Source organism: Stenella coeruleoalba (assembly GCF_951394435.1).
Source record: "Stenella coeruleoalba genome assembly, chromosome: 14".
Taxonomy (NCBI): domain Eukaryota; kingdom Metazoa; phylum Chordata; class Mammalia; order Artiodactyla; family Delphinidae; genus Stenella; species Stenella coeruleoalba.
Window position 1 is genome coordinate 11,098,144 of NC_137160.1, and position 14,448 is coordinate 11,112,591.

General features: G+C 33.9%; 1 protein-coding gene across 1 annotated transcript in view; it reads right to left on the reverse strand.

Annotated features, from left to right (window-relative positions):
* The window catches only part of CDH7 (cadherin 7), a 124,206-nt gene that overhangs the window by 52,038 nt on the left and 57,720 nt on the right, over positions 1-14,448 (reverse strand). Inside the window, exons 4-6 of the mRNA XM_079942346.1 lie at positions 11,801-11,920; positions 4,884-5,051; positions 2,205-2,392 (exon numbers count right to left, since the gene is read on the reverse strand). Of these exons, the coding sequence (XP_079798472.1) occupies positions 2,205-2,392; positions 4,884-5,051; positions 11,801-11,920 (476 nt within the window). The remainder of the gene's footprint in view (positions 1-2,204; positions 2,393-4,883; positions 5,052-11,800; positions 11,921-14,448) is intronic.

Genomic DNA, 14,448 nt, shown 5'->3' on the forward strand with positions numbered 1-14,448 from the left:
ACAGGCTGTTAATGAAATATATTTTGGTTTGGTCATTGAATAATATTCTTATGAATCTAGTAACATTGTAATTATAATAACAAATGCATATTATATATTGAAAAACAGTGAAGATCCAGAAACAATTACTGTTATCATTTTAACATTTTCCTACAATTTTTATTCTATATAAATGAAAATTTGAAACAAAGGGTCTGTAAAATTTTGGATACTGCTTTTTTCATGTTAATATTTTATACAATCATTTCCCATATTAGTTAATATGCTAAGACAATGTCACCACATCATTTTGATGATGTACAAGAGTCTACAATTTGGAAATATCAAAAATTATTTAACCATTTTTTCTTTTGTTGGACATTCTATAATGATTCCATATGTTCACTGTACTTAATTATACCTTCATGAGATTTGAGAATTAAGTAAGAAGGCTTTAAATTACTCAAGATAAATCCTAGCAGATATTAACCACTACCTAGAACAGTAGTAATAATTATTTATGTGACTTTTATATCATTGTAAGTTATCATTAATTTTTACCTTGTAGTTTTTTTAATGAGTTTTATGCTGTGAGATTAAATGCATTTTATCCAGTTTTCTTATAGCTTTTTTTTAAACAATTCTCTAAAACTTCTAGAAATAATATCAAGGAACTGAGTATACAATTTTTCCTATTACTGAATCAAATATCTCATATCAAATACATATATATTTGTATTTATATATTTCTTCAATGATTTATGCTGTCTCATTATATGAAATATACATGTGTTCAATAAAATAATTTCAATATATATTTAAAACTTCTGGAATATGAGATTGATTTCAGATGAATCTCTGAAATCTTTGAGCAGCATTGCACCTTAGTGCATTCCTTTTATTTTAGACAACAAAACAAAACATTTTACCAAGAGTTGGCCTCGCCTACTTATTAAAACTTTTTTAGACAGATTGTTACCAGCTGAGCTAAAACAGCAGCTGTCCACTGGAAATAATTGCAGAAATGTTTTGCCCATTGGCCTGAAATCGAACATATGTTCTCCTATAACAACTAAAATATAACTTTCTTTATTGATGTGTTAATTATTGAGGAGTGTTAATTACAGAGTTATACACCTGGATTGTTACACTGGCATAAAATCCCAGTATCTTGAGTGTGGGTATTTTCATATATGCTTTAATTTTTAGTATTTCAAACATTTGAGAAAATAAGACTATATTCTGGAACAATTCCTTTTGATTTTTTTTTTTTAATTTAACATTTGTCAAGGATCACATCTATACAGATCAAAGGGAGTTAACAGCTCACTTTCCCCCATATCTAACCAGTGTTGGGAGCTAATGTGGCAAACAGTCTTTATTTTGGATTATAAAGATTTTTTAAAATCTCTTTTGCACTTATTTTTTAAGGGATTATGATAGGTTTCACAACTTTCCATGCTCTGTTTATATAAATTTTTCAAATACTTCAGTTAATATAAATATTAAAAAGGAATGGCTGATAATGTAGCTAGTCTATAACATTTCAGTTTCTAGTTCCAAGTTTATGTATATTATTTTCATGTATGTGGAGTGCTTGTCTAGTTGCTTACAAAGGCTTTTGGATGATTTTAGGGTTTCATTACTAAAATAGTCAACAAAGAAGAATATTCGGTGGGGGGATGAGTTGAGATTGGGATTGACATATATACACTCTATGTATAAAATAGATAACTAATGAGAACCTATTGTATAGCACAGGGAACTCAACTCTGCTCTGTGGTGACCTAAATGGGAAGGAAATCCAAAAAAGAGGGGATATATGTATACATATAGCTGACTCACTTCGCTGTACAGCAGAAACTAACACAACATTGTAAAGCAACTATACTCCAATAAAAATTAATTAAAAAAAAATATTCATCTCACCAAGCAGGTCATTTAAAACGGCACATTTACCAGTATGCTTTTCTGTTACAGAGCTTAGATAAGAGCTGTGGGTTTGCTCAGAGAATAGAACTGATAGAGTGTAATTACACGTTACTCAATTTTCTCTACAATCCCGACACGTAAAGATAAATGCACGGCATTTTTTCCTAAAATTAAAATAACAATGGTCCCATAAAGCCATTCAATGTGTCTAGCACGTTCTTCCATCAGAGCAGACAAGTTTTCTCAATAATCTCTATGATAGTACCTTCACAGGAAACAAAAATAAATATTACCTTCTGTATAGTAATGATTCCTTCCTGTGAATCTTTGTCAACAGAAATCTTGAAAATCCCGAATCCATCACCATCCACAATTCTGTATTCCATTTCAGCATTAGCTCCTATGTCTGCATCGGCAGCTTTAATTCTGGCCACAACGGAAGCCACCGGCAATGACTCTGGGACGTTATACTGGTACGACCCTGTGAAATTAAAAACAAGAAATGAACAAAACCTTACACCAAACTAACCAATAAAAATTTAATTATTCGGCTATTTTGCACCATCTTTGCTTAATTTGTTTTTATTTTTTGAAAAAGGAGATAACAAAGCAATAAGAGGAAAATGACAAATTTCATGCAGCCTCAAGAAGTTTCATGGAAATAATTAGATAATAATAAGTAAGAGCAGAAACAGATGGCCTGGGGAAAGGCATGAGGAGATCCTCTATTCCGGTATTTCTAGTGCTGAGAAATATGCTACTTTTAATAGTAAAGATAAATTTCAAATAATTATAAATACACTTAACATTGAGTATTGACTATAAAGAATTAAAATGCAATTAATACAAATATTGAATATTAAAAAATTAAAATAGTATAGCTTAGGCCTCGAATGGGCAAAAACCAAGCCTAAATAGTTCTGATTACTCAATGTTGGAATTTCCATAATGGTATCTTTTGCTGCAAAAGTTTCAGAAAACTGGACAAGGAAGCTGATGAAAGTCAGTATTAGTCTTCTTTTAGCTCATAAATTTACCAAGGATAAGAATGATTTGTGTGAGCTGGATGTAGAACTGATTGGGGCACAATGGTACAAGAGCAGAGGCAATGTTATTTGAACAGGAGGAGAGAGAAGCCAAAGAAGAATAGTAACTTTTTTAAACTTTCTTTTGTAAAAACTCTTCACCATCCCTCAACTCCCCCCTACTCCTCCCCTCAAAAATAAATAAATAAAAATTTTAAAAAGCCAGTTTGGGAGGCAGATGAAGTACGTCAACCATCCCTTTGAAACTAGGAAACACCCCTTCACCTTTGAAACTAGGAAACGTCCCTTCACCGTTTTCCTCTAATCATCTACTTTTTCCTGCTTCCTCCCCCCTTGTCCATTTCCTTCTGGCTGCTAACAGTGGTGCATTTGCACTTTCTTATGAGGAGAAAAGAAAGGATTCTCTTTGAAACAGAGAAAGGAAAATGTATCCATACGAAGGGACCACATTCTTGGCTAAGAATGATTGCTTTTGCAATTTTCTACATTTTATAAATTGTTACTGATTTTAAAAAATGATTACAGCACATACTTACTATTTTTGAGCGACCCTTTCACATATCTACAAGTGTCCTTAGGAAAATCCAAAAATTTCAAGGTTAGAATAGTAACTAAATGGTAGAGAAAAATCTCAGCCAAAATGAAAAATCTAATGACATATTTTTGGCTTCCTTCACTTTAGTAAGTAGGGGAGTATCTAGGAAGCTAGAAAATCCATGCTCTATCCTATCAAATCACGACAACTGAAACCACAAAAGTGTCAGTTCTTATCACTGTAGTTAAAGAGAAACAGTTAATTCTATTATTAGCCAAATATAATCGCATTAATTGTTTTGTTTTGTTTATTCTTCAATCCTCCTCTCTTCCCCATTGTAAGCCATCAAGGACACAATTAAGGATAGGTTCTTTTTTTTTAATGTTAAAGTTAGTGTAATTTTCTTTATTTTGCCAGGAGGTATTGAAATGTCTGTTGTACAACAATATAAATATTAAAAATATGTAAAATAAAACATCTAAAGAAGCAGTATTTGAAGGAAAACATGGCGGCACTCATATTTGCAGAGAAAGTGTCCTTGTTTAACATTATTAGCTTTAAGATCTGTTCATAAGGGAGCTCAGTTCCCTATTTCTATCAGACAAGCATTTAAAAACATTGTGGTTTGTATGATTTCCTTATTTTCTTGAGTATTCTAAAGAAATACCACACACATTTACAAAAAAGCAGAAAAAAGGCAACTAAAAGAGAGTGAGATGAAATGCTTTTTTACAATCAGGACAGCTCTACCTAAAGAAATTATTTTTTTCCTCTTGTTTAAAACAAAAGCCACTTTGGTCAAAGAAACTAAATTGAGGGAATGCAGTTTTCTGGTTCTTTGGACTGATTTCTTTTGAAATGCTGAGCGTTTGCATTAAAAAGATGTGGTAGGTAGCAGAAGGAATGTTCAAGGTACACGAACTGGTTAAAAAAAAGTGTGGAATGAAAAGTGAAGTTCAGGACTCTTATTTTTATCTTTAAAAATAAAGCAATATTTTTAGCGTAGAGAATTCACGAAGCGTATTTGAATGTTACTAATTGGCAACAACCTCATAACTTACAGAATGTAAAGAGTAGCATGTCTTTGAATAAAAAGATTAATGCATAAACAAACTTCATAACTGTCTAGTGTTCAAAGTGTGAACAAAAGAAAAAGCATATTATATTTAAGATAGAAGTAATACAAAGATATAATCACTGCTAATTATTTTCAATACCCTTATTATTCCATATTACTAAATTAAAAGTCATGCCTCTGCTAAAACCGGGGGAGAGTGTAGTTAAGGTAATTATTTGTTTGAGAAGTATTTGGAAAAACTCCTTTTTAAAGACATTTTTATAATCTGGCAAGGAAAACGAATGTGCTTGCAACGTGCAACAGAACAGCTTACTTCGAGGAAAGCGAGGCGGGTTGTCGTTGACATCAGTTAGGGTCACGGTGACCGACGTGGTTCCAGAGAGTCCTCCGTTTTGACCAACCATATCCTTTGCCTGAATAACAAGCAAATACTGGTCTTTAGCCTCTCTATCCATGTTTGGAAGGGCGGTCTTGATGACTCCTGTAAAATTTCAAATCCCAGTAAAATGCATCATGAATCACTGCATTTATACTAGCGAAGAACACTGATATAGGTAGAAAATAGCTCTTGAGTTGTTGCCTTTTGTTTTTTTCCTTTTAATAATTGCAATGCATATTAAAGGCCAAAGGGATATAGTAATGATATACAACATCACAAACACAGAAAACGCTGTAATGCAGAAAGGTGGAGAGAGAGGATTATCTTTAGATTTTATGGAAATGTATGGCTCAGGAAATACCAACTTATAATAAATAAAATATACTCCTCTAGAAGAATGGGCAGTGGCCTGTACAAGTATATGACAATGAACCTCTCTTTTTCTCTTTCACCCTCTCCAACAACTTAATTCCCAGTGATGCGAAATCACCACAAACCTTTCAGCTATGGTCCCTAACTCTCTTCCAGCTACTACCTCTTTTCCAGCAAAATAACTATTCCATAAATAAAAGGAATGAGAGTTATGTATGTTTAATAAACAAAACACCATTCCAAACTATGCTGCTGGATGACTTTATGCTGTATCTAAAGGTCTGAGAAAAAGTACTATAGATGAGAATGACTGTGTTAATGGAAATCAAGACACTAAAAATACTGATGTGTTGTATTGTTTCTTTCGAAACAATTGCATTTAATATGGATAGCCTTTAAGACTTCAGAGGTATGAAAAATTGATTTCAGAACTTCATGTTGCTTGGTAGGAAAGCTTGACTCAATAATCACTGCTGCACTAAATTAGTGGTTTTATATTAATAACTATTTATTACATAAATAGTTTAGGTAATAGTATGTTTATGAGATAGAATTTCGTTTACGCTATATGTAAATATATAAAATGACATTATATACTTAATATAATATACTTAGTATATGCACATAGAGATTATGTCAAATGAAAACCTATGTATTCAATATTGCCCTGTACAGATCTCGAAACTAGCAATATGAGGCCATCTTTGCTAATTAGATACCAGAAGGAGTCTAGAATCCTACTTAATCATTTCCTATACTTCCATCATTTCCAATGAAAACATCTTACCTACCTACCTAGAACCCTTTTATCGACTTTGTTTGAAAAATGTCTAATCGTTTTATTAAACAGATTCTAACTTTTAGAGTTTAAGTCAGAATTTAAATCCCCAATGACTCAGATGTGAGGAACAGGAACTCTGGTATCACGGACTTCTCAGGGGCAAAACTGGGCTGTTTGATAAAGGATGATTCTTTGGGAGAACATAATTGTAAACAAGTTGGGATAAATGTTTTTTTTCCCTCATGTTCAGCATAAAAATGTTTTTATATCCTCCAAATTTATAAAATGTTTTTTAAAAGCTGCCAATTTAAATTGTTTAAATGCTGATTCTTCCATGGACACATGTAAAAATGGTCTGTGTGTGTTATATTTCAGCCTTAAGTATAAGTTACAAGCCCACATTATACTATATCAGGCCTTCCCTATTCTTCACAATATTCTACAGTTCCGTAAATATTCTAGGAGTGGGGAAGAGATGAGAAAATCTTTCAATAGTTTAAGAATAACTTAAACAATATGTTACTGGTTCTCAAGATTCCAAGCTGAGTAACACTCACACCATCTTAAGCAACCTTATTGTTACTTAGTTCTAAGCAGTAGCTATCAAATACATACACATATACACATATACACCCCAACAATATATCAGTATTTTAAGCATTTAAATTATACTTCTTTGAGCAGGCCATTTGTTGTTATTGCTGTTGTTTTAACAATCACTTATTCTAATACACTATACTGGACGCTGTTGCTACAAGCACAGCAATACAAGGTCTAAGTAACCCTTTCACTGAATTCTTTCGGTTACCTACACACTGCTTATAGTTAATCTCTGAAACATCAAAATGACAATCAAAAGAAACATAGTCATATACCCATTTGGTTCATTGATAATTGTCTGAGACATAAATATTCTTCTTAGGGCCATAATGATTCTATGAACATTTCATGTCTGTTCTTCAAAACTTCCCTTAACTCTAATATATAAGGCATTGAGTACTGACCTCAGTAAGACACGCTGTTACCAAGCATAACAATCTTTGTCTAAGAGTTCTGGGACTTACATCTCTCTCTCTCTCTTTCTCTCTCTCTCTCTCTCCCTCCCCCTCCACCCCCCCCCAACCTTCCCTTTTCTCTTTGATGTTAATCATCTTTACTTGTAATACTTTTTTATACATTGAGCATTGACAATCTTGAATATTTAACTAATGGTGCATTTCATATAGATCAAATATTAGTGAAGTTCTAGCAAAATTTCTTACTCATTCAGTTTTAATTTTTATTCATCTCTCATTTTCCTTCCAAAATCAACATGTGTGAGTTTGTACCCTTGCACATGTATTATGATGGAGAGAGGTCCATAACATCTCAGCTAATCAGCAAAGAAAACACAGCCGCCTCATCTTCTCATGGTTTTGCTCAGCAGCGTTATTTGAAAGAAAACAGAATTATCAGGGGAGAAGTGTGGTAGTAAAAGTTACTCACTTAATTTTTCACACATCTAATTGTCTCTTTACGAATGAGCCTATATATAACACTCCTCCAAAGCAAAAATCATCACAAAGTTTGCAAAGAAATGCAGGTGGCAAAGGTAATTTCCAAATACCTCAATTATTAAACATATTTTTTACAAGAATGAAATAACTGGGAGAGAAGTGAATTTAAATAAGAACATTCAAACATAATAGATTTCTAGTTCTATGGCTTTTGCTAGCTTTTTACTTTTGAGTATCAACTGTATACATTTGGAAAAGAATTCTCATACGTTGGATTTGATCTGCATTTTGCTGTATATTATAGAGAGAGAGAGACACACACACACACACACACACACAGAAACTGTTTTTACTATGTCTCTGATGTGGTAAAGGCCAGTCTTGCCTAATCATAACCTTACAGTTCTGTGAGGTTTTCATGGGAGAGGATAATATTTAATTTTAATAGTCAATAATTTTAAGCCACTTATGATGAGAAGAATATATCCTGTAACTCTTTAGAAAAGAGACTGGCTCCGATTTTTGGCTTTCTGAATAATCATTTTTCTATAGATGTACATCTGACCAGTAACCCAGAACTTTTTATAATCCATGTCCACAAAAAAGTATTGTGTATGAAACATCAATTTATCACTAGTATTATGCAAAAACTGTCTAGTTTTTGGTATGGGAATAAATTTTCAGATAATTTTCTTATCTCCTACTCGCCATCAATGTTTTGTTTTGCTTTTTAAAGCATATTCTGTTATCATGGAATCTCCTTAAGAATTCAGATGTGTACATTTCTGAAGTCCATTCTGAAGCTCCGGATTAGTCCCAGGAGTCTAGGCAACCACATCAGTCAGGTAACACAGGGCTGGGCTATTCATGCTGTCGGGTTCAAGATACATTAGATGTACAGGTGAATCTCTTCCAATAAGTTTGTATTCTTTTCTAAACTTTCTGTCTAAGACTTGTATTATTTGGTTTCTCTACCTCTACGTGAAGCATATAACAGAACCATAAAAACATGGAGAAGAGCCAACAATAGTAGAGATGGAAGCTTCTGGATCATCAAAGGATTACAGAGCTGGCATCAAATAAAGAGTCGCTGAGGAAGGGACTGTCGTTACATCCCCTCACTCTTGTGAGAGGATGTCCTGAGGAAGCCCTGACAGGAGTGAGAGTCCTCTACACCATGAGCCATGCCACAGGATGGAACGTGCATGAAGGGTGTATTAGGGACGAGGGCTTTGTTACAACTGTATTACTTACCTAAAGCTAGGATGTAACAAGTACGCATGTAATCTCTAACGCAGGCACCATAGAGTCACACCTCTATGTTTAAGAAAGAACTCCTAAATGACAAGTGATATTTGACACCCCAACCATTTTTCAAGGCCAACTTCATGGCCTTGTGGTCTGTGCAGTCACACACTGTCCCCATGTTTGGTTTCTGCTCTGCTGATGACGTCTGAAATCCTACTAATTTTAGAACAAGAAGCCTGCACTTTCATTTCAAATAGCAAATTATGTAGCCAGTCCTGCCATATATGAAATAGACTGACAAACTGGATCTATTTGCTTGTAGGTTACAGACTAGATAAACACATTAGAATAATTCTCAATCTCCCTGTGAATTTGGGGACATTATGAAGATAGGTGATGAGAATGTTTTTTTTTTTTTACATCTTTATTGGAGTATAATTGCTTTACAATGGTGTGTTAGTTTCTGCTTTATAACAAAGTGAATCAGTTATACATATACATATGTTCCCATATCTCTTCCCTCTTGCGTCTCCCTCCCTCCCACCCTCCCTATCCCACCCCTCTAGGTGGTCACAGAGCACCGAGCTGATCTCCCTGTGCTATGCAGCTGCTTCCCACTAGCTATCTACCTTACGTTTGGTAGTGTACATATCTTTGAAGTCCTTTTAATGCTACACTATCTTGTTTCTAGTGCCATTCTCTTTGCTTGCTGAATTGTCAACATTGTTTTTTGCAGCTACTCACATCCTGGCTTTGTGGACTGAGAAATTAACGTAGAAAATACACTTACCCTCTGGTCATGTGGCCTGTAAGTGTGCTACAGATGGAATACATGCTCAGAGATTTTAGCCAGGCTAAGTTAATGATATGTGATTAACAAATAGTAATGGTTATTATTAATATTACTAATATTACTCCTTTTAAAAAAAGAAATTAGAAGTTAAACTTTCAGTGATGTATTTAACAGTGATTTCATAGGCCTATTTTATATAATCTTGATTTAACTTATTTTCAGCATTTTTCCTGTCAAAAGTTTTACATTCTTCTCAAAAGGCCTTAGATTTGGAGATGTGGGAAATAATGTTATTTCTTACATAGGTAAGAATCATACACCAACTAAGGAAGACTACCTCAAACTGTCTACACAGCTTTTCATGCTTGTAAGGCCTGAAAATTCTCCATCCATTTTTGTCAGAAAAATAGAATTCCATTTTTTTTTTGCGGGGGGGGATGCATTCTCTATATTATGATAGCAGAGAGGACACACAATTCCTAGAATACCTCTGCACAAATGACTATAAGAAAGAGAAGTCCCAATGATTACCATGATTACAGCATTAAAAACTCTTAACCAAAACAAAATTAAATGAAACTTTACCTCCTGTAATACACGGTCCTTGAGATTGAAAATTAAAATTAAGTTTGAAGTACTAATCATGTGATGCCATGACACAGACTATTGTCCAGTTGCTCAACAGGTGAGGTCTTACCTACACAGGGCCTATGAAACACCTATTGTCTTACAGCAAAGCTAAAATCACAAGCCAGTCATTAGTAGCAGCAAAATATTTAACCTTTGGGATTAGTACATGCTATTTTTGAACAGGTTATATAATGCAGGAGGTATACAATTTGTGAGCAAATTGTCAGAAACTTGTCAATGTCTTTCCAGGCTGCAAAGAGTAGATATAGAAGGGAATGGGTGGGTGTCTGAATTTAGGTTCTCAGATCTATCATTAAATCAACCACGAGCACAACTTCTACATTCCCAGGATTCAGATCATAAACCAGATACTTTCATTTACTTCTCCTTCAATACTCGCTGAATCAGAACTATTTCTCCTCTATCAGACTTTCTAGGCAGCTTCCAGACTTTATCACAACATTGGTAAAAAAAATGTGCCACAGCCTCTATGAAAATTCTAATGAATGATGAGCTCGCAGCGAATGTACTCGTCTGTTTTTGCACAACTGTCATTCTCAAAAGACACTTAAAATGTTTATCCCCCCCAGTGATTTGAGAATGATTTGATGTTGCCATTTTTTATAATATGAAAAACAGGGTAAGTGGCATTAAAATATTCATTTAGGATCATAAGTACTATCAAATTTTCAAAATCACAAACTTGCTACTTAAGGAAGAATTATTCTCCACGATAAAGGCAAAATTATTAAAATATAGAGAAATTTTGGATTTTCACAGTGATGAAGAAGACCAATGGCTCATACCCACCCATCTTCACACCTGCCCACACTTCCCTATACCCAGAGCCAGAGGAGCAGAATAAAATATTATTTTATAACCAAGAAAATAGTGCTCCAAATTAGTCTTACGGTATATAAACTATTTCATCTTCAAAACAAAACAGAATATCTAGCCAAACAACCACATATTGTATCCAGGCAGCTTTGCAATTCATAATTATTTTTTCTGAAATTAAAAGTCATTTAATTTAGTTTTTGATTTAGCAGATCATCATCCTAAGTGTTATGTTTCAACTAATTTCCCTGAGAAAAACTAGCTCCTGGAAGGACAAGCTGAACCTAGTACATATTCTACTGCATGGCAAGGAGATTTTGCTTAAGATTTAAATTTTACTGTGTGTAATTCCTATGTGAATTAATTAAAGAAAACAAAGCAAAAAACATTTAGAGATGAAAGATGAACATTTTCTTATATAGTCAAGAGGTAACAGCTGAAACACTTTTCAATATCTAATATTTTGTTTAATTTTGGTAGGAATACTGATAAATGTAATAAAATATTCTTAAAATGTGCTAATGTCTCTATAAATAATATGCTGTTTATTACCAGGGTACACATATTGAGAGAACCACAGTAAAAATAGTGTCTGTTATCAATTCCAACTATACTGAATAAAAATAACTATTATTAATTCTATGCCAAGATATAAATGATGACTTTACAAAGAGAGTTGCATGTCAGTTTTTACCTGTCTTTGGCTCCACTGAGAAGTATGGCTGTCCTTGCAGGATACTGTAGACCACTCGGGCGCTGTTGCCGTATGTAGGATCATCGGCATCCGTTGCTGTCACTTGTACCACTGAGGTCCCTACGTGCCAATCCCAAAACCAATGAGTTAAAAACTCCCAAATGCCACAAAACATAAGAACTCACAAAACGCTAAAGATTCTACACTAGATTTGTTTTTCATTTTTCTTATTCTAAGGTACATGAAAAATTGATATATTTTATTTTTTGCCTAAGACGAACCCCAAAATATGATAAATGATAATTCATCCTTCAGAAATATTTAAGGGACATGAAAATATGTTGGCAAAAAAATAAGACTGATGGTGCAAGTTAGGCAGGGATATATATTCAGAAGTGGATGGGACTCAAATTTTAGGCATCTCATCCATCAGGGTTGGGTAATAAATTTTTATCAGGAGCAATCTCTGTAAGTCTCAATCACTGTCTAGAAGGCAGCATGACAAATACTAACATCGTGACACTCAAATCACTGAGGCAACCTCACTGCTGTAGCAAAGTAAAGCCAGACAGAAACTGAAACTTCAATAACTGAATAAAGCATATTCAGTTGATACATTTACCTGGGTATTAAGTGGCTACTGTGTCTCTTCCTGTAGTAGTTTTATTTTTCATTTGTTTTCACTAATTGATTTAAAAACAAAAACATGAAATGAAAGTTTAAACCAAACCCTCCCAAAGGAGAAAAAGCATGGCAACTTGAAAAATCACAACATTGGTTGTTTTTCTACATTTCATATGATAGAATGTCATATTGCTTCTTCCTTTTACTATGCATTCACTTATTCCATATGGAAGGCATTTAGTGGGATCTGTTCTTTTTATTTCCATTTGGAATATCATCTTAAAAATATTAGCTGCTCACATTTGCTGAGTTTAAATATTTAAGCACATGCTATTTTATCATTTATGACACAGCTGATGGGAATGGGACAAATCCCTTTCTGTATTCTTTTAAGGTTCAAGTTGGTTTCTAATAAATTCTTGAAAATATGGCATTTTTAGTCTAACATCTCTTTTAGATATATTCCTATGTAGATCTCCCTCTCTAAATGCCTTAAATAAGTCACCAATACCCATCTTATAATTACAAGTCTATTCTCTTTTCCAGATTATGATTTCCCTTACCAATTCTATTTTCTTTCAGATTGGGTGGAAAATTTGCATGTGTACGTGTGTGTTGTGTATACACACACACACACATTTTGTAAATTCGGAAGTTTTATTTTTTTTATTTGATAGACTTAGGAGACTGCGCTCTATGGACGCTTGGTAGGACCAAACAGTGAATGATGTGTATTTAAAAATCTTTTTAACAATTAGATTTTGACTATTTTAAAATGTTAGAATCAATGACTTTGATGTTCTCTATTTCCTCTATAAGGAAATAGAGAACATCTTTACAGCACCATCGTTACAGCAATATTTATTCTTGTGATACGGTTAAGTACCGATTTCCTACTTCACTGGAAAAGAAAACACCTTGAAACAAACAAAATAATGAAAACTATACTTCAGTAAATTTTGTTGTGTATAATTTTTTCTGAAGTGTTCGTTAAATAATTTATACACACGCACAGGCACACAGACATATACAAACACACATGCGTGCACACACACACACTTGTATTGTCACGCTTATCTATGTTCTTCTGGCAACAAATAAGAGATCCCAGGGACTTATGAGTGTGTTTCAAATCTTAGTTAGTTCTCAATGAAAAAAAAAAAAGTAGGCCTGAATAATAAATACTGAAAACTTGTGTTGTATATACCATACTATTCAGTGGCTATTATGACTATTTGGTTAGAATTAAACACTTTGATAAGCTGTCACTATAAGTCCATAGGATACATTTTATGTAGACATTTATTGTTCTTAGCTCAAATTTTGATATTAACCAAGTGACCTCAATTAGTGTCAAGTAAATCCTGAAGACACAGAGAAATCATTTTCTAAAAAGTTCTGAACCTGTTGGAATCAAATAACTAAAATAACTTACACATGCACATAATAATCATGCTGTTTGATATCAGAGTGGTACCACTGGAACCAAAACTACAGTGCATTATTCAGCCTCTAGAACAAAAAGCTCACAGTAATCCAATTTGCACTGCTGGGTTCTACACAGGAAAGGAAAACCTTAGCAAGCCCATGAAGAATGCCCAAAATGCCCAGGAGAATTACGGCATTGAACTGAATTGCTTCAACACACCTCAAAACCTCCTGTTTTTCTAAACATTACTACTTTGGAGAGGACAACGTGCCTTCTCTTTTCTCTAAAACCTCCCAAATCTTGTTGCTGCTGGTGTCATCATCGTTGTTGTTTCTGTCATTAAACAAGAGCAGCAGGAAGCACTCTGAAGGACTGGACAGTATTGAGAAAGTGTGAATAAGCCTGTTTGGTCAAAGAAATATTTACACGGAAGATAATTATAGTGAGATGCTGCCACTGCAGCTCAGAACTTTTCCTGTCCGCAAGCATCGATTCCTCTGGCTTATTTTCAGTTGTATTTCTTTAGCAGCTTGAGCATGGTCCCAAAATAATGTTCCCTCTCCAATCTGACTGGAACAGAAATTTAGGGTCACTA